Consider the following 23263-nt stretch of genomic DNA (forward strand, 5'->3'; position numbering starts at 1 on the left):
CGCTGGTGATGCGCGGCTGGTTGGCTCCAATGGGCGCAGGGAGGGCGGGGCCGCGCCTGCGCGGCGGAAGCGGCGGCGGCTCCGCGTGTGGCTGGTCTCCCGGCGGCGGCGCGGGCACTATGTCGTGGCTGTTCGGCCTCAACCGGGGGCCTCCCCCCGTGGCGGGGGACGCAGGCCCGGGCGGGGCCGGCCTGGGCCTGCCGCCCCCTCCCTCCGCCGGGGGCCCCGCAGCGGGGGACGGAGCCGGGGACCGGAACACGCCCAAGGACAAATGGAGCAACTTTGACCCCACCGGGCTGGAGCGCGCGGCCAAGGCGGCCCGGGAGCTGGAGGCCTCCCGTGAGTGGGGGGGCCTGGGGGCTGCTCGGGGCTGGGGGGGCCCGCAGCCGCGGCGGGAGGGGCTGCTCCGTTGCCAGGGCGAGTGCCCCATGGCCCGGCCGGTGGGGGCTGCGCGGCAGGCCCGTGGGGGGGGGGCACGTGGCTGGGGGATCCCGGCCAGCGTGGGGAGGGCCGGGCCGGGCCGGGCCGGGCGCCGCTGCCGTGAGCCTGAAATCGCAGCTCCGGGGACTCCCAGTCTGGTGGTGAGGTTGCTCCGTCCGTGTGCCTCTGCCTTGCTTTGGAGAGGCTTCCTCTGCGCCGGGAAAGGCGCTTTGCCTCTGCGACTCTCCGTTCTTCGCGCTTCTGCGGAGACGGGCGGTGGTAATGATCGCTCTGCTGATGGAAGCTGCTTTGTTAAAACCTGGGCTGAGCCCCCCACCGACTGAATGCACACGGGCTGGCCAGCCGCCATCAGCTACTAAAACCTTGTTTCAGAGGAGCAGCCGTATTAGTCTGTATTCGCAAAAAAGAACAGGAGTATTAGTGGCAACTTAGAGACTAACCAATTTATCTGAGCATAAGCTTTCGTGAGCTACAGCTCACTTCATCGAATGCATTCAGTACATCTGATGAAGTGAGCTGTAGCTCACGAAAGCTTATGCTCAGATAAATTGGTTAGTCTCTAAGGTGCCACACGTCCTCCTTTTCTTTTTGCTAATAAGCTTCTGCAATCTCTGGCCTGCATCAGGTTCAGATCTATGAGCTAGAAGTGGCAAACTCTTTGTCCTGTGAGCAGGTCCCCCTCCCCATTTCCATCCATGCGTTTGGTTCAGCACCTCATTATGATAAAGTGTAAATTAACGAATTATAACGCACACAGTTTTGAGCCCTGAAATACTCCTTTTTGAGGAATAAAATAGCCATGGAATGTTTCTGATCTTCCTTACTGTAAGAGTTGGGAGCATTTGAGGGTGATGATGAAGGTTCCTGGCCAGAACTGCGGGGGGGCGCAACAAATTTTTGGAACATAACACATGAAACATCTTTCTCTAATGCCTTCAACACTGTGTTGTTTCTTTAAACATAGGGGAAATAGTTGGAGTTGGCAGCTGCTTTCAGGCAGCTCTTGCGCATGGTTACACCAAGCAATCAATTGCTCAATGCCCTTTTGACTTATGGTCCTCATAGGACTACTGTGTTTAAAATGCCTAGACACTGAAAGTTTTGTGGACGGAAGACTTCAGTTTCTAGAGCCATAAGCGTGACATCTTTCACCAGCACCAAGTTTGCTTAGAAAAGTAGGATCTAATACTTCAGAAATAAGTTCTTAAACAACCTTATTAATTTCAGGCCATGCAAAAGATGCTCTTAGTCTTGCTCAGCTGCAGGAACAGACATTGCAAATGGAGCAGCAGTCCAAAATTAAGGTATGTTGAGCCTCAGGATCAAATTCATGCCTACTGCAGCTCTGCTGACTTCATTGGATGGATTTTGGCCCTCATTGTCTAACGATCTGCCTTGGCTATTTTGATTTCTTCTTGCACAGAGGAGTTCACTTTTAGTACACTGCCTTTCCCTGCATTTTCATTACTTCATTTAATTTATAAAAAAGAGTCTGGAAATGCAGCATTGCAGCCGGACTAATTTCTGCTCTTTTACAGGGTTTATGTCCGTGCTAAGAACTTGTGGTATTTTGTGGTTTGTATTGGTATTGTAGCTCCCAGAATATCCTTTGTCCACAATGGCAATACATTTGTTTCTTTTCCCAGTACCTAATTTGTGGTGTCTGAGCCTCTAATATAGCACAGTAGGTGTACGTGGCACTTTGCAAAACACAAAATCAGATATGATCCCTGGTCTTAAGAATTGCATTACCCCGCTGAGGAACCGAAACCTATTAGAAACCTATTTTGAAGAATATGATTATCATTTGTAGCCCTCTGGAGGCTTTTGTGTTAAGTTGACGTATGCTGGCCCATTTCTCATAGGAATACGAGGCAGCCATTGAACAGCTGAAGAACGAACAGATCCGGGTACAAGCAGATGAGAGAAGAAAGACACTAAGTGAAGAAACCAGACAGCATCAAGCGGTAAGGAAACTTGGGGAAACTAGCAGACATGATGGCTGGCTTGTTGTGCTGGCTGGAATGGGAAACACACCATGAGAGGCTTATTCAGTTACACCAGCTATTCTCCACCTGGGGGTTGCGGTCCCTAAGGGGAGGTCATCCCCAGTTGAATCTGCCTCATTCCCCAGCTCTGGTGTTCCGTTGACACTGGTTTGCATAGCTGCTTGTAACAGACCCTCAGACACCCTAAAGCATCCAGTAAATTGGACCAGTTCCTTGGCTCTGCCTTTGAATTGTCTTTAAGTGCTGCAGGGAATTGGTATAAAACATTCTAGGATGCATCCTTGCTTACAGGTATCAGTCATGATATGAAAAAAATTGAAAACTACTGGCTTACCCAGCACGTCTGTTGGCTAGACAATGAAATGCATCCTAAATTACTTGGAGTGCAATTTCAGATTGCCTCTAATTTTCCCTGTTTCTCTTAAGTCTTCTGGAATCTAACACTTTGGAAAGAGATCTCAGGAAATTACCATCTTAACCCAGAATTTGACAAACTATTTTTCTTTTTATAAGCTGGCTTTTGAGCAGCTTTTTGATGGGGTGTATCAGTGGGTTCTAACAGCTCTTGGGACAGTAATGCTAAAATTGGGGAAATGCAGTTCAGCTTTCATTCTTATTGCTGACAAACTGGTTTTTAAGGTTCAACATCCTTGCCATTTGTCACGAGCCCTAATTTTATATGTATCAACCCCCTCTGCCCTACATCTTCAGCCAGCGGAGCTGTTTTGGCACTGGTCTAGGACTGATTGTCTAACACATGGACAGTGTTCTATTTCAAATGCTGATCTCTTTTGCTTCTTATACTCAAGTCTTGTTTGCTGATTAGAGCAGGGTTTTTATTGCATTTCCTCTTTTCTTTTTGAAGAGGGCCCAATATCAGGACAAACTGGCAAGACAGCGCTATGAAGAGCAGCTGCGACAGCAGGTAAGATGTTCCATCTTCTAAAACTGCTGAGAGCTTAGCCAATCCATGTTAACTTCACTAGGAGCAATGATGTTAAATTATGCTCCACCCTCATGACCCAGTGACTGATGCTATGCACTGCTGTGATGGGAGGGCTTAGATTTTTTTGCACAGCCTCAGGTTTACTACATTCCAAGCCTAGCAGGTCTGATGCAAAAGCAACTGACAGCAAATAGGACAAAGGTGCAAGAAGTAGCTGGGAGAACGAGATCGTGGGTTTTTGGAGGAAGAACATATTTAATTCTTAAGTATTTTTTTTTCCCAGAGCATTTGTAATGTTTAGGTCTGCATGTGTATTAGGTTGATTGGTGATCTTAAAACAGCTAGTGTGTGTGAAAACTACAGTTTTCCATCTTCCTGTTTTGCCTTTTTTCCCAACCTAATTCATCTTCTGATGTGATCTCTTCTTCTTAGCAACTCCTTAATGAAGAGAACTTGAGGAAGCAGGAGGAATCTGTGCAGAAGCAGGAAGCAATGAGGCGAGGTAATGTCATATTTCAGTTTCCCCTTTTGGTTGGGGATTAAGTGGCTATTCAGAGCAACCTGAACTGTATTTGGAGTGCTAGTACATACTGGCTGGTAGGCTATTAGAGGGCTCATAATGCAGGATCTGCAAGCAGCAGCTAAATCACAGCTGGTTTTAGGGTTTGTCTGCACAGGGGGGCAAACTTTTTGGCTCAAGGGCCACATCTGGGTATGGAAGTTGTATGGCAGGCTGTGAATGCTCACAACTAGGGATTGGGGTGTGGGCTCTGGAGTGGGGCCAGAAATGAGGAGTTCAGGGTGTGGGAGGGTGCTCCAGGCTGGGACCGAGGGGTTCGGAGGGCAGGAGGGGGGATCTGGGCAGGGGGTTGGCGAGCGGGACGGGGGTCAGGAGTGCAGGCTCTGGGCGGCATTTACCTCAAGCAGCTCCCAGAAGCAGCGCAATGTCCCCCCTCCGATTCCTACGTGGAGGCATGGCCAGGCGGTTCTGTTTGCTGCTGTGTCTGCAGGCGCTGCCCCTTCAGCTCCCATTGGCCATGTGCAGAGCCCCCTGGCTGCCCCTACGCATAGGAGCCGGAGCTGGGAGATGCCGCTGCTTCCAGGAGCCACGCAGAGCGGGGCAAGCCCCAGACCCCACTCCCTGGCTGGAGCTCGAGGGCCAGATGTGGCCCCCGCACTGTAGTTTGCCCACCCCTGGTCTACAAGAACATTTAGTTCACGGCAAGCCGGGATGTGAATCTACCCTCACTAGCCTGCTGCAAACTAACTGTCCTTGTGGACCCTGCTGACACACATTAACAGTTCCCTTGTACACTTTGATCTACTCTGTTCCAAAGCAGAGTAGATCAAAGTGCATTATGAAACTATTAGGGCATGTGGGCAGTGTCCACACAGACAGTGCAGGATAGATTTAAACCCCAGCTTATTGTGTACTGTGTATTCTTGTAGACCTCTTGGAGTTGCTGGTGCCTGTAGCTCATTTCTGGGAAAGGCTAAACTTCTATAGAGAGCCTTTGTTTAAATAAAAGTACTCAAGTGTGGCCTCCAGTGGCTGAACACTGCAATACACCAACCTTTCTTGGCCTAGTAATACTGTAAGTAATGCAGCACTCCTGCATTTCCTGCCCTCAGGATTTTATCAGGAACCATTAGAATCAATGGGGTGTTTGTCTAGGACTTCTCTAGAGCATTAACACTTGAAATCCAGTGTCGATTTTAAGTATCTTGTTAGCCTGTCCTGTTTGTGACCTGGCTTTTTCTGTAGGCACGTAGAAATTAGCAGTGGAAAAGATCTGTGAAGTCATCCAGTTCCTTCTGCTGCAGTCCAGCACAGTACTGTCCCCTCTAATGCATCCTCTAGCGTTTGTCTCTAATTTTAAGTATTTCAAATGCTGGGCCTTGTTGGGAGATTGTTCCATAGTTAGGCTTGGCAGGATTTGATTTAAATTGATAACTGTTGGCATATAAATTTCAGCTGACACGCTGAAATCAAAGAAAAAATATCAATTGGTGACAGTTGTTGGGAGTGCAGCCTCCCACTGGCCTCCCCCGGGCGCCTGCAGGGATTGGATGTCAGTGGCCCAGCAGCAGGTCAGAGATCCCTCTGCAGCACCACTGGCACTGGCTGTGTCCTCACTCCTATGACAGGGGATCGGCAGAGGGCTCCCAGCTGGGGACAGAGCCATTCAGCACCATGGTGGCCTCCCCCCGCGAGCAGGGCTTGTAGTCCTCAGAGTCCTGGCTGGGGTCTCTGCTCCACCCTCGCAGGACCACAGCCTTCCTGCACCTTGTGCCTGGGTGTCTTGGGCTCCTCTACTGTGCATGGAGCCTCTGCAGCCTCGCTGTCAGCGCTGCCCTAAAAAACCCTCAACCCTACAACCCTTAATTTCCAGCAACTAGCAATAATTAAAAATTGATTATTAAAAATAAAAATGGATATAGAATTTTGGAATTGGAAAAAAATAAAAATGGAGTTCTACCTATCCTGTCCATAGTCTAGTAGATTTCGCTCCTGGGGGATGTTTTTCCTTTAACTCCACCTACATTGACATTTCACTTTCATCCCATTACTCCTAGTTGTACATCCTGGGCGTGTACATTCTTAGGTTTGTTACCATCTCCCCCTTGACCTTGCGCAGCCAATCTCTACCAGTCTGTATTCAGTTTTCTTATTCTTTTCTCTGATGTCACACTCACCCTGATTATTTTTGTTGCTCTTCTCTGAACAAATGTAATCAGTGTATTTTCTTGGTAACGTGTTCCCAGAATGGAATGATAATTCTTGGTGCACTCCTGCCTAAATATTACAGAGATGACCATCTCCTTGTTCTTAGAGGGAAGATTCCTAGACTTAGCTTTCATACTGTTGTATTGATTTGCTTCCTTTTGTGGGCAGGTTGGTGGTCACTGAAATCTGTTGTCAGGTCACACGCATCTGCCATGTAGCAAAGCTGATAATATTTACCCCCTCCCAAAAGCTGGGTTTTGGGATAAAGCCCAGAGTAAAATCCCACCCCCTTGTTTCTTTTAAAGCCACTGTGGAGCGGGAGATGGAGCTGCGACACAAGAATGAGATGCTGCGTATTGAAGCGGAAGTGCGAGCCCGCGCAAAGGCTGAGCGTGAGAACGCAGATCTCATTCGGGAGCAGATCCGCCTGAAAGCTGCTGAGCATCGCCAGACGGTGTTAGATTCCCTCAAGTACGTGCAAACCAGCTGAGGGGAGTTGGTCACCTTGCTACTGCCTCACACCACCCCCATCAAATGGGCTGTATAGAAAAGCTTGGGGTTTCGTTGGGTTGGGTTTTTTTTTGTTTTTTTGGCACAAGTTTAAAGGGAAAGATTGTTATTGCTGGTGTTCCTTCATTTTCTGCCCCAGGGTAGCGTATTAAAAACTGCTGTTTCCCTATCTCTAGGTGTGATTAGGGTGGATAGTGTAGTGGAAAGGAGAACTATTGTATAGTGGTTAGTCATGTTTTGGGTGCCAGGATACTTGCATTCTAGTCTGAGTTCTCTAACAGACCACATGACCTTAACCTGATCATTTTGGGGGGAAATTCTCGCTCTGTGAAAATCTTTGGCAACACTCTCATTGGCTCCAGTGAAAAGAGGTTTCACCCTTAATCTCTGAGACAGTTTCCCCATCTACAAAACAAACGTAAAATTTACCTACCTCACAAGGGTATTGTCAGCTTTAATTCATTGACTGTTATGAAGTCCTTTAGGATTCTTGGCTGGAAGGTATCTAGAATGGCTAAGTAACCGTGAAATTTTATTACCATTCAACTCTAATGAAGTGAGTAAAAAATAAACATATTAGCTTTGGTCCAGAAGCTCTTCTGGATTTAATCCCATATACAGCAGACGATTATAAATATATTTGCCCTGTATGTTTGGGTTCCTGGGTGAGCTCTGTTAGCTTTGACTGGTTCTGAAGAAAGTCATCAGGGAAACTGGAGTAATCTTGTAAGCTGCTTGCAATTCTGTCCTTCAAACTTAAAATCCTTCCCCCTTTCCTGTCTCTGCTTACACTGCTGCTCTCTTTCCGCAGGACAGCGGGTACATTGTTTGGAGAAGGATTTCGTGCCTTTGTAACAGACTGGGATAAAGTTACGGCCACGGTAAGCTGTGGACATATCTTTTGGAAGATAGACAACAGTTATTTGCAAACCTGAATTTGTATTTTTTCTCCTTGTCCCTGGTAATGTTAAAAATTCTGGGTTAAAAACTAAGAGCTGACTATCCGAGATAGACACCATCAACTCAAAAGCATACTTAAGTCTGCCTCCAATTAACATGCAAGGTTATAATTATTACAAGAGTAGACAAAAATGAAAACTTCTCCCATTTACTTTGTGCATGTTACAGCACTTTATGTACTCTGTTTCACTGTTTCTCCTGTATTCAGTTTCCCCTGCCCGTTGGTTTTTTGTGGGTCTTTCATCCAGCAACAGCAGAGAGGATAAATTATTTTTAAAATGAGACTGTCTTTAAACCAAGAAGCTGACAAGAGTGTCACAAGGACAAGTAGAACATCTGATATTACTAACTCACTTTCTGAAATTGACTAGATTACAGTGACTTTTTTCTTAGCTTTTTCATCAGTAGTAGACAACACTGACAGTTCCATCTTTCAGTAAATACACAACCCTCACTGGAATCACAGATATCTCTACTTATTTTGCTCCTTTTATTTTGTTTGGCCGAACATTGCAATTCATTTAATAGTGTTGATTAAGAACTCCAGTGCATTCTTCCTGTTAGGTTCTCATATTTAGGAAAGAGAAGAGCCTGTCTTGGTGTCTTGTCGGTGGCACTGTAATAAAATTGGAAGTGACTCTTCAGGGTGGGATGGAAAGAGTATCATAAATGCATTAAGGTGTACTTGCAAAGAGGGGGAACAAGTTGAGCTTATGCCCTCTTTACTCTAGGCTGGACAACAAAGCTCCAAAAGGGGGTTTTGGAGTGAAAGAAGTTTGTTTGTTTTTTAATGTTCAAAATATAGGCCAGGTCTAGCCTGGAAAATTAAGATGACAGAGGGGGAAAACTGCCCTTTTCTGGCTGTCAACGACTTGAACAACAGGGCTTCCTCCTCTTCCCTTGGGACACTGCTCCTCTTTCAACCAGATCTGTGTTCAGAATCATTCTGATTCAACCTAAACGTCTTTTCCTTCATTTTCTTTTTCCTTCATTTTCTTCCCCTTAACTGAGGTTCATACAGCACTTTGGAGGGGTAATCAGCATATATATATATATAATATGCCAAGCATTGATCACTAGAGGCGCAGTGGGTCTTACCATTTGAGCTGCGGGTGAGAGTCATGAGAAGCTTTCTGGGTAACTAAGCAGTTTATTAAGAAGGGTTTCCTTCCTGTGCATTGTACAGTATAAATACAAATTATGCCGTCAAACACCTGCTAACGGTTAAACTTTCTCTCTTCTCCTTATCTTGGTTCCATTATTTTTACCAACTTCCTCTTATGAAAAAATACATAATTTTGCACTGCCCTCTAGGTTTGTTCTGCCTGCTTCTCACCTCTGCCTGTTGGTTTTATAAAGCCAGGTGCAGTGTGAAACTGAATAGTGGTCTAATCCAAAAACCTACGTGAGTCTTTGGATCAGGACCCACAGACCCAGTTGGGTATGTGTCTAACACTCACTGGAGAATTCTATGGGAAGCCTTGGCTTTTACAATTGAGGTTTTTTTGGCTTTTCCTCACCATGTATTTTTGATTCTGAAAAACAAACTCTTCTATTAAACCACACTGTATATCTAGCAAGACTCAGGTGAATTATAACGCAGTACAGGCACCAAAAGAAATCAGCAGGAACTCCACTCCCTTAGACACTAGTGAGACCAGGGCTTCCACCTGTTTGCATTCTTGCACCTTATGTGTGCACTTGGTATCTAGCAATCCAGACTCTTGAGCAAGAGCTTGAGGATGGAATTTACACGGTGAAGTGTGCAACCAGGTTTTGGTGGCTTTCTGAACAGATTTGGATAATCAGCATTTCGTTGCTACAGCAACTTGATTGGATCGGAACATGTTGCTGTCATCTGCAACCGTTCTCTGGGGCAGAAGAAAGTTCTAATGTTAGGCTGTAAGCACCCGCTTTGATTTGCCAAAGGCGAATCAGAAAAACTTAATTTAGAGGGGGAAAAGCTTAACAAAAGAGACATTTGATTTTTATTTTCCCAGTCTAGTCTGCTGGCAGCACAGCGGCTATTGCACGTTACTTCAGTCCCTACAGTACATAGGCCTAGTTATACATTTGTAACACTAGGTGGCATTACTGACAATGGTGGAGAACCACCTAAATGCAGTAATGTTTACTCATAAGTAGCTTTATGACAGCGGTGCTGTTAGCAGAACAATACTGAAGTGTCACGGTTTCCACTGTAGTGCAGTCTAATTGCTGTGGCTTTATTACTTTGCTGTTGGGAGGAGAAAAGCTCTAGGTTTAAAATTGGTAATGAACTCTCAGCTAGGGGATGAACTTTTTTCTTTAAATCTTTGCCCTAGGATTTAACAGTTTCAGATGTTCTTTAATTTTAAAAATAAAAGGAACGCTTGAGGCTTTTTTTGATCTAGCACTCGAGTCATGCTGGAAACATAAGGACGTGCGTGATGCTCTGGTCATCTCAGCAGTTTTCTGTGTATTGGTGTATTTCCGTCTAACGCTACATGGCACCGCAGACACCCTCTTTAGACCCTGGGCTGCAAATCTGCAGAGAAGGGTTTAAGAAGCTGTATGTTTCTGCAGAGAAATTTTACCACGCAGGTTGGGTTCATTCCTGCCTGGTTGAGTGACACACATTGCTGCTGCTTATCTTGGAAAGTCATCTGCGATTTACACAATAGCTGAACTTTCAAGAGCAGTGCTGATGCATGCAGTGCACCAGAAAGCAGGATTGAGCCCTTGATGTTGCATGCATGAAACCTGCATTGTGCAGCTTATTGTGTAAGGAATCTGCATGCTAAAGTTCCCAAGGACACTGAGACTAAGTCCTCAGTGTATCTGCTCAAATGAATGACTAGGTGGAGCCATTTTCCTATGAATATTACCCTTATGCCTGCCATGCAGAGGTAATTTACACACAAAATAAATCCCAAGTTAATGTTCCTTACTTTTTCTGCTGTGCCTAAATATTGCAGCATGCCTGATATACATAGTAGCTTCAATAAATGAGCTTGCAGTTTCTGCAATTTCAAGAAAAAGCTGCTAGGAGCTGGTCTAAAGACATTTGAAATTGATGGAAAGATTCCTATTTACTTCAGTGGGGTTTGGCTCAGTCCTGAAGCATTTAGCAGAGTTCCTTTGCCAAGTTTGTTGGCATTAGCATTAAAAGGACCCTTTCAGACTAACAGTCTTGTAAGATGCCGTTTGCTATGGTGACAATTACTTTGTCAAAGCAGAAATAATTTTAGAAGCTGAATTAATCATCAGCCATTGGTTCTGTTTACTCTTCGCATTTTACTCCGTTTGCACTGTAAGATGAGAGAGGTCAGTGTCTCTCTCTGTCTCCTGCACTAGCACCAAGTTGTCACGCTTGGGGTTACATCACCATCCGGGGGGGGTGGTTAAATCTAGAAAAATAGTTTTTCACTGAAATCTTTAAAAATTGTGTGAACAGTTAATATTAAAGCACAATCATAAAACCCCTTTACTCTTAGGATTTTGGCTCTAACTTACCCAAACGCTGCTTTAAGCCTGGTTTGTGTGTTTTAATGCCTTGTGAATGCTGTGAAAAGCTCACATTGGACACTTTTCCCTTACCCAGCATCTTGTCTAATGCATATTGCTTTGTATTAGTTAAGGTCTGCAAGATACCAGCATTTAGATGCTGTATTTGAGATCCAGCTACCGAGGCCCTATTAGGTTTGCCTGAAAACTTGCTGTTGTATGTTTACCTACCTGTGTTTTTTTCCTGTTTTCAAAATGTGATGCATATTTATAAGGGATACTGATGTATAAACTATACCAGTGTTCTGCTTTAGGCAGAGGTACAATTTTATGTTAACTCACCCGTTAGATGGGACAGCTGTCCATCAAACATTCTTCCTTACCCAGCCTGTCAGGCCTCCACTCTCCTCTTTGTCCTCTTTATCTAGCTAGCACAGGTAACAATAGCCACATAGATGGGGCGGTATGGACAACCAGTGTACAACATAAGAACGGCCCTACTGGGTCAGACCAAAGGTCTATCTAGCCCAGTATCCTGTCTTCCGCCAGTGGCCCGTGCCAGATGCCCCCGAGGGAATGAACAGAACAGGGAATTGTCAAGTGATCCATCCCCTGTCGCTTGTTCCCAGCTTCCCAAGTCAGCGGGGATCCTGGGTACATACTTGGGTTGCTGGCCCATGTTGAAGCCCATGCTGCCACATCTACGCTGTTATTGTTACCAGTGCTTGCTAGATGGGCATGCCTGCCCGTGCTACGGTCACACCTTCACATGCAGTGTAGACATACCCTTCTTCTTTCCTATGGCAAGAGTGGAACAGTGAAAGCAATGGCATCTTAAGGTCTCTTATCCATCCCAGAGCAGAGGGGGTAGCCATGTGGCTAGCCACGACACCTCCAGGATGAGCATGGATTGGGCAGTCATCCGTGATGTGTCCGAAAGTTGGCACCATTCCACAGTCACAGTTGGGCGATTTCCTCGCTTTCCATCTATGGAGTAAGTATGCGCATCCTCCACGTCAGGTGCGGATACAGTTTAGAGTTGTCCATATGCTCTGCGGGGAGGAGAAGCCCGACACTTGCACAGTTGGATTGTCAATTCGATTTTTGTTTGGTATCTCGGCCCAGGTTTCAGACCATCTTCTGCGAATATCCTTATCTTCCACAAGGAGGCCTGTGGCGTGAGACCAGAAGGGTTTACTTGATTTTAGTCAGTGGCAATGGGAGTGTTTTAGGTCAGTGGTTCTCAACCAGAGCCCCCTGGGGGTCTGCGAGCAGGCTTCAGGGGGGCCGCCAAGCAGGACAAGCACTAGACTCACTGAGGCCTAGGGCAGAAGGCTGAAGCCCCACCACATGGGGCTGAAGTCTAGGACCCTGAGCCCCACCAGCCGGGGCTGAAGCCTGAGCAATGTAGCTTTGTGGCCTGGGGCCCCAGGCAGTTGCCCTGCTTGCTACCCCTTAACATTGGCCCTGGCTTTTATATGCAGAAAACCAGTTATTGTGGTACAGGAGTTTTTATAGCATGTTGTGGGGAGGGGGGCGCTTAGAAAGAAAGGCTGAGACCCCCCTGTTTTAGATCATGGTGGAGCGGCAGTGTGGTACTTGCCATGATCTCTATGTACTCTCTAACTGGTAGACATACACTAATGGTCATTGAACTCTGCCTCTGTAGCACTGAGTTCCAGAGGCAAGGGCTCTACATTCCTTCCCCCTGCTCCAAAGTGCAAGTTTTCTGGGTTAGTGAATTCTTACTGTATCCAGTGGCCACATGGAGCGAGTCGAGTCACTGACCTAGTTCCATAATGAACTGAAAAGACATTGGTAACCCACTTTCCTGCCTAACTACTCGCTAGCTCAGGAGCAGGCAGGATGCTGGATGAAGATACTGCCTCCCTTCTAGTTTCTTTCTGGGGGAGTAGGCTCTGCCCTCTAGGGACTCTCAGCGACTCTGGGAATAACAGGAGATGCAGCACGAAAGCTGATTTTAATTTGCTATTTTAAGCTACAGCTTTTTAAGGCCGCTGCGAGACATTCTACGTTCTCCCTCCGAGCTCTGATGTCCTGCTTCCCTTACACTCCTTATTCCCCCTGCTTGCTGTCAAGATCTTGTGTGTCTGCCACCATTCCTCTAGCTGAAGATGACTGGGTGGGGCTCTAATTGGGGCCACTCCTAAACTGTCCAGAGAGGTCGCTGTCGAGGACCCCATGGGGATGTGCTCAGTCCCAAAGCCTGGAAGCAAGTCAAGGCTTAACCATCTCTGAAGATTTTCTTGTTTCCATTACAATAACAGAGACTGTAAGCTTCCCATCTTACTGCTGTGTACTGGTCTTGCTGTCACTTTAGTAAATGCAGTGTCAGGGCTGGGTCAGGAAGCCCTGCTTTTTCTCCGATACAGTTATGCAGAATGATGCTCAACCATTTTACTTTCTCCCTGGAAGTCCTGGTGGCAGCATACTGTAGTGTTAATAGCGAAGCTTTAGCAAAAAGCCATTGGGTGATATGTATAGGGGACACCTTCCATTTATTTGGGAACTGGTGGAGGAGTCTGGAAGGACTCGAGCCCCCAGATTCTTCTGTTCAGAGCCCCTCTCAGCCCTCCACCTGTCCCACCCCCCCAAGCCCCTGTGTGGTCCTGTGTATGTTTATTGATGCTAAGGATTTTGCTCATGCTAAAGTTGACCTTGAAATAAAATCGGTGGCGTCACCTGTTGAAGAAATTCCTACTTAACATTTGTTACGACCTTTTGAATGAATTTTTACAGAAAACTTTTTTGAGGCCATATTTTCCTTTCCATCACAGAGCCGCAAGCCTGTCAAGCGCTTGAAGCCCCGTTGCATTTGCTGGAATAAATTGTGGCTTAAAGCTGCATTGTGCCATTTACACAGCAGGAATGCAGGGCAGCCTGTTCCTGTTGCCATGAAGTTTCCTCTTTAGAATGTTACAAACTGAGCAACACATCCCGATTTGTAATTTTGAGAAGATATTTTTAGTAGCCCAGCTTGTTAAAATGGACACCTTGCTTGAAAGCCATTTCCACCGTCTGTTCCTCCCTCCAGTTTTATACATAGAGGCTCCTGTGTGGGCTGGTACAAAGAGGACATTGCATGGCCACCCCACCTGAGTGTCTCTGGATTAAGTTTAGAAGTGTGTGCAACAAGAGTGATGTAGTGGTGGGAGTCTGCTATAGACCACCGGACCAGGGGGATGAGGTGGATGAGGCTTTCTTCCGGCAACTCACGGAAGCTACTAGATCGCATGCCCTGATTCTCATGGGTGACTTTAATTTTCCTGATATCTGCTGGGAGAGCAATACAGCGGTGCATAGACAATCCAGGAAGTTTTTGGAAAGCGTAGGGGACAATTTCCTGGCGCAAGTGCTAGGGGAGCCAACTAGGGGGGGCGCTTTTCTTGACCTGCTGCTCACAAACCGGGTAGAATTAGTGGGGGAAGCAAAAGTGGATGGGAATCTGGGAGGCAGTGACCATGAGTTGGTTGAGTTCAGGATCCTTTCGCAGGGAAGAAAGGTAAGCAGCAGGATACGGACCCTGGACTTCAGGAAAGCAGACTTCGACTCCCTCAGGGAACAGATGGCCAGGATCCCCTGGGGGACTAACATGAAGGGGAAGGGAGTCCAGGAGAGCTGGCTGTATTTCAAGGAATCCCTGTTGAGGTTACAGGGACAAACCATCCCGATGAGTCGAAAGAATAGTAAACATGGCAAGCGACCAGCTTGGCTTAATGGTGAAATCCTAGCGGATCTTAAACATAAAAAAGAAGCTTACAAGAAGTGGAAGGTTGGACATATGACCAGGGAAAAGTATAAAAATATTGCTCGGGCATGTAGGAAAGATATAAGGAGGGCCAAATCGCACCTGGAGCTGCAGCTAGCAAGAGATGTCAAGAGTAACAAGAAGGGTTTCTTCAGGTATGTTGGCAACAAGAAGAAAGCCAAGGAAAGTGTGGGCCCCTTACTGAATGAGGGAGGCAACCTAGTGACAGAGGATGTGGAAAAAGCTAATGTACTCAATGCTTTTTTTGCCTCTGTTTTCACTAACAAGGTCAGCTCCCAGACTGCTGCGCTGGGCATCACAGAATGGGGAAGAGATGGCCAGCCCTCTGTGGAGATAGAGGTGGTTAGGGACTATTTAGAAAAGCTGGACGTGCACAAGTCCATGGGGCCGGACGAGTTACATCCGAGAGTGCTGAAGGAATTGGCGGCTGTGATTGCAGAGCCCTTGGCCATTATCTTTGAAAACTCGTGGCGAACGGGGGAAGTCCCGGATGACTGGAAAAAGGCTAATGTAGTGCCAATCTTTAAAAAAGGGAAGAAGGAGGATCCTGGGAACTACAGGCCAGTCAGCCTCACCTCAGTCCCTGGAAAAATCATGGAGCAGGTCCTCAAAGAATCAATCCTGAAGCACTTACATGAGAGGAAAGTGATCGGGAACAGTCAGCATGGATTCACCAAGGGAAGGTCATGCCTGACTAATCTAATCGCCTTTTATGATGAGATTACTGGTTCTGTGGATGAAGGGAAAGCAGTGGATGTATTGTTTCTTGACTTTAGCAAAGCTTTTGACACGGTCTCCCACAGTATTCTTGTCAGCAAGTTAAGGAAGTATGGGCTAGATGAATGCACTATAAGGTGGGTAGAAAGCTGGCTAGATTGTCGGGCTCAACGGGTAGTGATAAATGGCTCCATGTCTAGTTGGCAGCCGGTGTCAAGTGGAGTGCCCCAGGGGTCGGTCCTGGGGCCGGTTTTGTTCAATATCTTCATAAATGATCTGGAGGATGGTGTGGATTGCACTCTCAGCAAATTTGCAGATGATACTAAACTGGGAGGAGTGGTAGATACGCTGGAGGGGAGGGATAGGATACAGAAGGACCTAGACAAATTGGAGGATTGGGCCAAAAGAAATCTGATGAGGTTCAATAAGGATAAGTGCAGGGTCCTGCACTTAGGATGGAAGAATCCAATGCACCGCTACAGACTAGGGACCGAATGGCTAGGCAGCAGTTCTGCGGAAAAGGACCTAGGGGTGACAGTGGACGAGAAGCTGGATATGAGTCAACAGTGTGCCCTTGTTGCCAAGAAGGCCAATGGCATTTTGGGATGTATAAGTAGGGGCATAGCGAGCAGATCGAGGGATGTGATCGTTCCCCTCTATTCGACACTGGTGAGGCCTCATCTGGAGTACTGTGTCCAGTTTTGGGCCCCACACTACAAGAAGGATGTGGATAAATTGGAGAGAGTCCAGCGAAGGGCAACAAAAATGATTAGGGGTCTAGAGCACATGACTTATGAAGAGAGGCTGAGGGAGCTGGGATTGTTTAGTCTGCAGAAGAGAAGAATGAGGGGGGATTTGATAGCTGCTTTCAACTACCTGAAAGGGGGTTCCAAAGAGGATGGCTCTAGACTGTTCTCAATGGTAGCAGATGACAGAACGAGGAGTAATGGTCTCAAGTTGCAATGGGGGAGGTTTAGATTGGATATTAGGAAAAACTTTTTCACTAAGAGGGTGGTGAAACACTGGAATGCGTTACCTAGGGAGGTGGTAGAATCTCCTTCCTTAGAGGTTTTTAAGGTCAGGCTTGACAAAGCCCTGGCTGGGATGATTTAACTGGGAATTGGTCCTGCTTCGAGCAGGGGGTTGGACTAGATGACCTTCTGGGGTCCCTTCCAACCCTGATGTTCTATGATTCTATGAAAGGGAGACCTGCTTTGAGTGAATCCCTTTGTAGAAAGTAGGCTGTACCTGGGGCATCTGGAACCTGCAGATCATTTTTAAACTTACTGTCTGGTGCTTTCAGCTCCACAAATTCCTGATCCAGATACCTCTGCTTAGTTACAGCCTTTGTACAAAATAACAAGCTCTTATGTTGTGAACTTGGAGTTTTAAGCTAAACTTTGTATTTCCTCTCAAGCACTCACACCTGTATTTTCTGCCACTTGGAAATCTATGGGAGCAGGATTTGGGGACTCGGGGTGGGTTAGGTTAATTCTCTCTCTCCCATCTTCTATCTTGGTTTCCCTGACCTAACCCTATGTTCACAGGCCTACTGGCTACCTGCCCCCTCCTTATGTGCAATCCCAATGGTTCTACTCAGCTGATCGATGCAGGTATTGTCAGAGAGGATCTCTGTTCTGGAATTCACTTTCTCTGCAGGTCCAAGAGAGCAAGACGCTTGTTTTTGGGTTGTGTCACTTACTCAGGCCTTTGTGAAGCATTTGGATACCATGGTTGCAGAGACATTACAAGAACCTGAATAGAATTGGAGGGGTTGGATTAGTGAGTGGGAATGTGGGAGCCTGGACTAATGGTTTGAGATTTTTGTGGGTTTGGTTTTTTTTTATTTTATCTGTCCATCCCAAAGCTGTGGTGGTGCATATCTTATATTGCAGGTGTGTAATAGTGAAATTCAAGACTGATATCTCTCTGGCAGGTCTTCTTTTAATTTTTGCAGCCTATAATAGTGACTTAACCCAGTTCTGTGATACACTAATATTAATTGCCATGTTTCAAAGCAGAAGATCTGTGCCCGAGGTCCCATGTTATGGTCTAGATATTGGTTGTGGGTGGAGTATCTTTACAGAGGGCTTGCTGGAAAAGGCAACGGGTTTTTGCCTTCCCTTGTGGATTCCTTCCAACACCTCTATAAATTGAGATAAATTGAATGCTGAGGTCTTCCTGCTATCTTAGGAATCTGACGTTATTTTGAGCCCTCTAGGCCTGTTACCGCACACTTAAAGTGAGTAAAATTAAATAGTGTTCATATTCTATTTGCCCTTGAGCCCTTGGTTTGACCTTGTCGTTCTCTTTGAGAGAAGTAGTGTGTTTGCTGGCTCTAAAAGCAATTGCTGCATCCTGCTTTTTTTTCCTCTAGCTGGAGCTGCTTTGGTTTGAATCACCAGCATCTGGCTGTAATTTAAACGTTAAGCTAATTACTCTGTAAACTAATTGTGCTGTTGGGTTCTGGGGCACAGAGCTTAAGTTTTTTTTTCCTGGTGTGTTTTGCAGAACTGCCCTTTTCCGCCTGCCTATTCTCCAAACACCTTCCTTTTCAAAGTTAAAGCAGTAACCTTTTAAGAACATCAGAATGGTCTGACCCAGTATGGCCAATGTTCCATCTAGCCCAATATCTAGTCTTCCAGTAGCGGCCAGTGCCAGATGGTTCAGAGGGAATGAACAGAACAGGGCAATTTATTCAGTGATCCATACCCTGTCATCCAATCTCAGCTTCTGGCAGTCAGAGGTTTAGGGACACCCAGAGCATAGCGTTGCATCCCTGACCGTTGTGGCTAATAGCCATTGATGAACCTATCCTCCATGAACTTATTTAATTCTTTTTTGAACCCAATTATACTTTTGGCCTTCACAACATCCCCTGGTAATGAGTTCCATGGTTGACTGTGCGTTGTGTGAAGAAGTACTTCCTTATGTTTTAAACCTGCTGCCTGTTAATTTCAGTGGGTGACCCCTGGTTCGTGTGTTATGTGAAGGGGTAAATAACACTTCCTTATTCACTTTTTTCTACACCATTCACAATTTTGTAGACCTCCGTCATATCCTCCCTTAGTCGTCTCTTTTCTAAGCTAAACAATCCCAGGCTTTGTAATCTCTTCTCATACGGAAGCTGCTCCATAGCCCTAAACCATTTTTGTTGCCCCTTTTCTGTAATTTTTCCAATTCTAACATCTTTTCAGAGATGGGGCAACCAGAACTGCGTGCAGTAGTCCAGGTGTGGGTGTACCGTGGATTTATATAGTGGCATTATGATATTTTCTGTCTTATTTTCTATCCCTTTCCTAATAGTTCTTAACATTGTTAGCTTTTTGTCTGCCACTGCGTGTTGAGCAGAAGTTTTCAGAGAACTATCCATGATGAATTCAAAATCTTTGAGTGGTAACAGCTAATTTAGACCCCATCATTTTGTATGTATAGTTTTGATTGTTTTCCAGCATGCATTACTTTGCACTTATCAGCACTGAATTTCATCTGCCATTTTGTTGCCCTGTCACCCAGTTTTGGGAGATCCTTTTGTAGCTCTTCGTCATCAGCATTGGACTTAACTGTCTTGAGTAATTTTGCATCATCTGCAAACTTTGCCGCATCACTGTTTACCCCTTTTCCAGATCATTTATGAATATGTTGAATAGCACTGGTCCAGTACAGATCCTTTACGGACCCTGCTATTTACCTCTCTCCATTGTGAAAACTGACAGTTTGTTCTTACCCTTTGTTTCCTATCTTTTAACCGGTTGCTGATCCATGAGAGGACATTCCCTCTTATCCCGTGACTGTTTACTCTGCATAAGAGCCTTTGGTGAGGGATGTTGTCAGTCTTTATTAAAGTCTAAGTACACTGTATCCACTGGATCACCCTTGTCCACATCTTTTTTGACATCCTCAAGAATTCTGACAGATAGTTAATGCATGATTTCCCTCTACAAAAGTCATGTTGACTCTTCCCCAACATATCGTGTTCAACTATGTGTCTGATAATTCTCTTCTTAACTATAGTTTTAACCAGTTTGCTTGGTACTGAAGTTAGGCTTACTGGCTTGTAATTGCCAGGATTGCCTCTGGAGCCTTTTTTAAAATTCAGTGTTACATTAACTATCTGCCAACCATCTGGTGCAGAGTCTGATTTAAGCGATAGGTTATGTACTTCAGTTAATAGTTCTGCAATTTCATTCTCGGTTCCTTCAGAACTCTTGGGTGGATACCATCTGGTCCTGGTGACTTATTGCTGTTCATTTTAGCCCAAATCCTCCTGTGTTAATACCTCAATCTGGAACAGTTCCTCAGATTTGTCACCTAAAGAGAATGGATCAGGTGTGGGTATCTTCCCTCATCCTCTGCAGTGAAGACTGATGCAAAGAATTCATTTAGCTTTTCTGCAGCAGCCTTAGAATCATAGAATAACAGGGCTGGAAGTGACCTCAGGAGGTCATCTAGTCCCACCCCCTGCTCAAAGCAGGACCAATCCCCAATTTTTGCCCCAGATCCCTAAATGGCCCCCTCAAGGATTGAACTCGCAACCCTGGGTTTAGCAGGCCAATGCTCAAACCACTGAGCTCTCCCTCCCCCCTTGTTTTCCTCGAGTGCTTCTTCAACACCTCAATCCTCCCGTGGCCCATTTGGCAGGCTTTCTGCTTCTGATGCATTTTTTAAAAAAATTGCTGTTAGTTTGTGTGCCTTTTGCCTTAAGGTGAGCTGTTCCTAAAATACACAATGTGATGGTGATTAATGTTCTGCTTGCATAGTCTCTTCCACTCCAAAGTACTTCACGGATTGTATGCCTAGCAGGTGGCAACCCCTAGTTCACAGCATACTATCTCACTGTGGAAGACGAAGGGAATTCTGGCCAGGGACAATGAGCCAAACCCCAGCTCTTACAAAAAGGGCCATGGGACCGTTGCTGTCTGTCCAGGCGTGTGCACGCTCTCCCCTCTCCCTCTCCTCCATGGCACTCACTTTACCTACCTCAACAGGACGAAGTGCAGTCAGCCCTCAAGGTCTCTTTTAACCAACAGTGCTCTGTAGTAGTTTAGAAGGAAAAAGGCAGATCCAACATGCAACCCCACAGTGTTGTCTACTGCATAGATCAGGAAACTCTGAGATCTGGTTTCTATTTCCGACTGGGCCACTGACTCCATATTAAGGTTTATCTCCATGAAAGAGGGACAGTAGCCATCTTTGCAGAGGGCTTTGAGGCCTGAAACGTGATCGGAGTGTCAAATCATCATAATCTGGTGGAGAGTTCTTTAACGTTAACTCTTAAATTGGCGACCTTTAGATACTTTGGAATGATTCCTGTTCAAGACACAGCATTGGCAGCCCAAAGACTCAGTGTGCAATGTGGCAGAATTTCCATTTGCTGTAATTAACAGTGAATATGATTTTCCGGGGAGAAGATCCTGCACGTGTCATGGCAGATGGAACTTGGGGGCAGAGCAACTGTTGGGGCTTACATGGCAAGGGAATGCCAAACAACGTGGCCTAAATAAAGGGTTTTGGAAGCCATCAAGTGCTTTCCATCTCTGGAAACAAGGAGACATGCCCATACACATTGAAGAAGTGTTTGAAGTCTTGCTGTTCTAATCCATCCCACTTTGAAGCATTATTCTTAGCAGTGTACCAGAATGTCCTTCGTGTTGTCTGAAAGGCAGCGTGCCTTCCTCTGTCTGACAGGCAGCTAGTGCAAAGTAGCTGCCTGCTGGGTTGCTTGGTTTAGTACAAGTTAACCTCAGGATTGTTGAACTGGACACCAGTTGTAACCCGAGGGGAAGTCTCTGGGTTTTCTGCTTCACTTATTGATGGGGATATTTTGTGTCCTGTGCTTTCTGAGAGCTGTAGTTTTTAACATGGTGATTATAATTTACAAAGTGGCTTCAGTTTTGAAGCTAGTCTTGGGTTTTGAGTGGCTGTTTTCTGTCTGCTGTGCATGATTCGGTCTGTTCATCCCCCACCTCCAGCCAGGTTTGGTCTCTGCCAATCCCTGTTTGCAGCTGGAGGCTGAGCCTTTGCTGCCATCATATCAGTTCCCTTCTCATCTTCCACTCACTAGCTCCTTTTTAAAATGCAGATCACAGCCCACCTCTGTTGCAGTTCCCCATACTGACACTTATGAGTCCCTGCGCCACCTGTGTCTTCAGCCCCATCTACTCATGTCTAGTTGTAACACGTCCGTGTTTTGATGCTGTGCTCTCTGAAACGGTTGTATCCCTGATGCATTGTGATGACACATTCTCTAATTCCACGCACTGCTTCAGCTGATCACGTTTGCAGATTCCATGACCTTTTCAGGGAAGGTGGGAGTGGATGTATTTGAACTGTTACCATGCAAAAATTCCCCCTCCTATTTTCATGCTTGCTTCTACCAAGCCTGTTCTTTTAAATATGGGAGTAGCCTGCAGAAGCAGAATTTTAACTTTTCTCCACATTCATGACCATGGACAGTTATTCCCAAACCACCTGCACCTTCTGGCTGTACGTGCTGTAATGGCCCCATTCCAGTAAGCGTCTGTGTAGGTTGAATGTAGAACTACATTCTATTCGGTCTCAGCCTCACCTCCGCCTTTTTTATTGCAACCAAACTACCACTGAAGTCAACGAGTGGGTCTCCCAGCAAGAATAGGCAGCTAATTTGAATCAGGCCCTAAGCAGACTGGGCTGCTGAGGCTCAAATGAATCTGGTGCGGAGAAAATTGCGATTTCAGTTATATTAGGGCTGTCAGAGGAGACTGCCTGATGAACCACAGCTGTAAACTTTCTTCCACTAACTTTGAAATGTTCTCTTGACAGATTCCTATGCGTTGAGCTGAAATCCCTGAGCTTTTCAGTGTAGAAGAGAGAGCACACCCCATATTTACAGACAGTATGTGTCTCCTGCCTAGAACTAAGGGAAATATTCTTGATCTAAACTGACTGTTGCAGAGGGAATGAGGGTAGCCTTCAGACGCTGGTTAAACAGAGCTCAGAGGCACTGTACTGGAGCCTGAATCAGAGATTCTCTGGATGTAATGCTTCTGCTGAAACACTCTCAGACCAGCCATCCCCGTTTCCCTGTACTCCTGAGAAACGCCCTGATAAGACTATAATGGGCAGAAGCCCCTGAGCCACGAGAGAGAAAATGCTGCTGTGAATACCCCTAGCAGGTCTAATGTTCATTTTGGATGCATTTCCGCAGAATTCTTAGATGCCAAAAATAAATGGAGTGTAGCAGGGCTCCCTATATTCTTCATTTATAGTCTTTGATATGGAAAAGTGAACAGACACTTGAAGTCAGCTCAGAGTAATGTTTAGAGCTTCCTGTCCTTTTTGAAATAAGAGCAGCGTTTGAGTTGTAGGTAAACAACCCTGTAATACCAAGACTTTCCAATGTCTGTTAATCACAATGGAAATTGTCTTGATTATCTGAAACTGCTGTCCTAGGTAATTCGATTCCTCCTCCCCCCCCACACACACTATTGCATTTGGATAATGAAGGTGGTACTGTATTGGGTTTTCAGCCCTCTTCATGTATGCAGTAGCCCTTCCAAAAAATGTTTCAGTATTCTGTACAGAATACTATGCTAATACTGCTTCAGTTTGCATGGTTTTACTGTAGTGTGTTTATAATGGATTATGTTTATAAGGGTCATTAGACTGAAGAGCTCTAGTGGCAGGCGTAATCGCAG

General features: G+C 45.9%; 1 protein-coding gene across 1 annotated transcript in view; it reads left to right on the forward strand.

Moving 5' to 3' along the window:
- Positions 1–119: 119 nt before the first annotated feature.
- The window catches only part of LOC142000672 (ATPase family AAA domain-containing protein 3), a 68147-nt gene continuing 45003 nt past the window's right edge, over positions 120–23263 (forward strand). The window contains exons 1-7 of the mRNA XM_074975105.1: positions 120–339; positions 1669–1745; positions 2307–2408; positions 3316–3375; positions 3829–3898; positions 6430–6595; positions 7446–7515. Coding sequence (XP_074831206.1) covers positions 120–339; positions 1669–1745; positions 2307–2408; positions 3316–3375; positions 3829–3898; positions 6430–6595; positions 7446–7515 — 765 coding nt within the window. The remainder of the gene's footprint in view (positions 340–1668; positions 1746–2306; positions 2409–3315; positions 3376–3828; positions 3899–6429; positions 6596–7445; positions 7516–23263) is intronic.

This window comes from Natator depressus, chromosome 18 (assembly GCF_965152275.1).
Source record: "Natator depressus isolate rNatDep1 chromosome 18, rNatDep2.hap1, whole genome shotgun sequence".
NCBI lineage: Eukaryota > Metazoa > Chordata > Testudines > Cheloniidae > Natator > Natator depressus.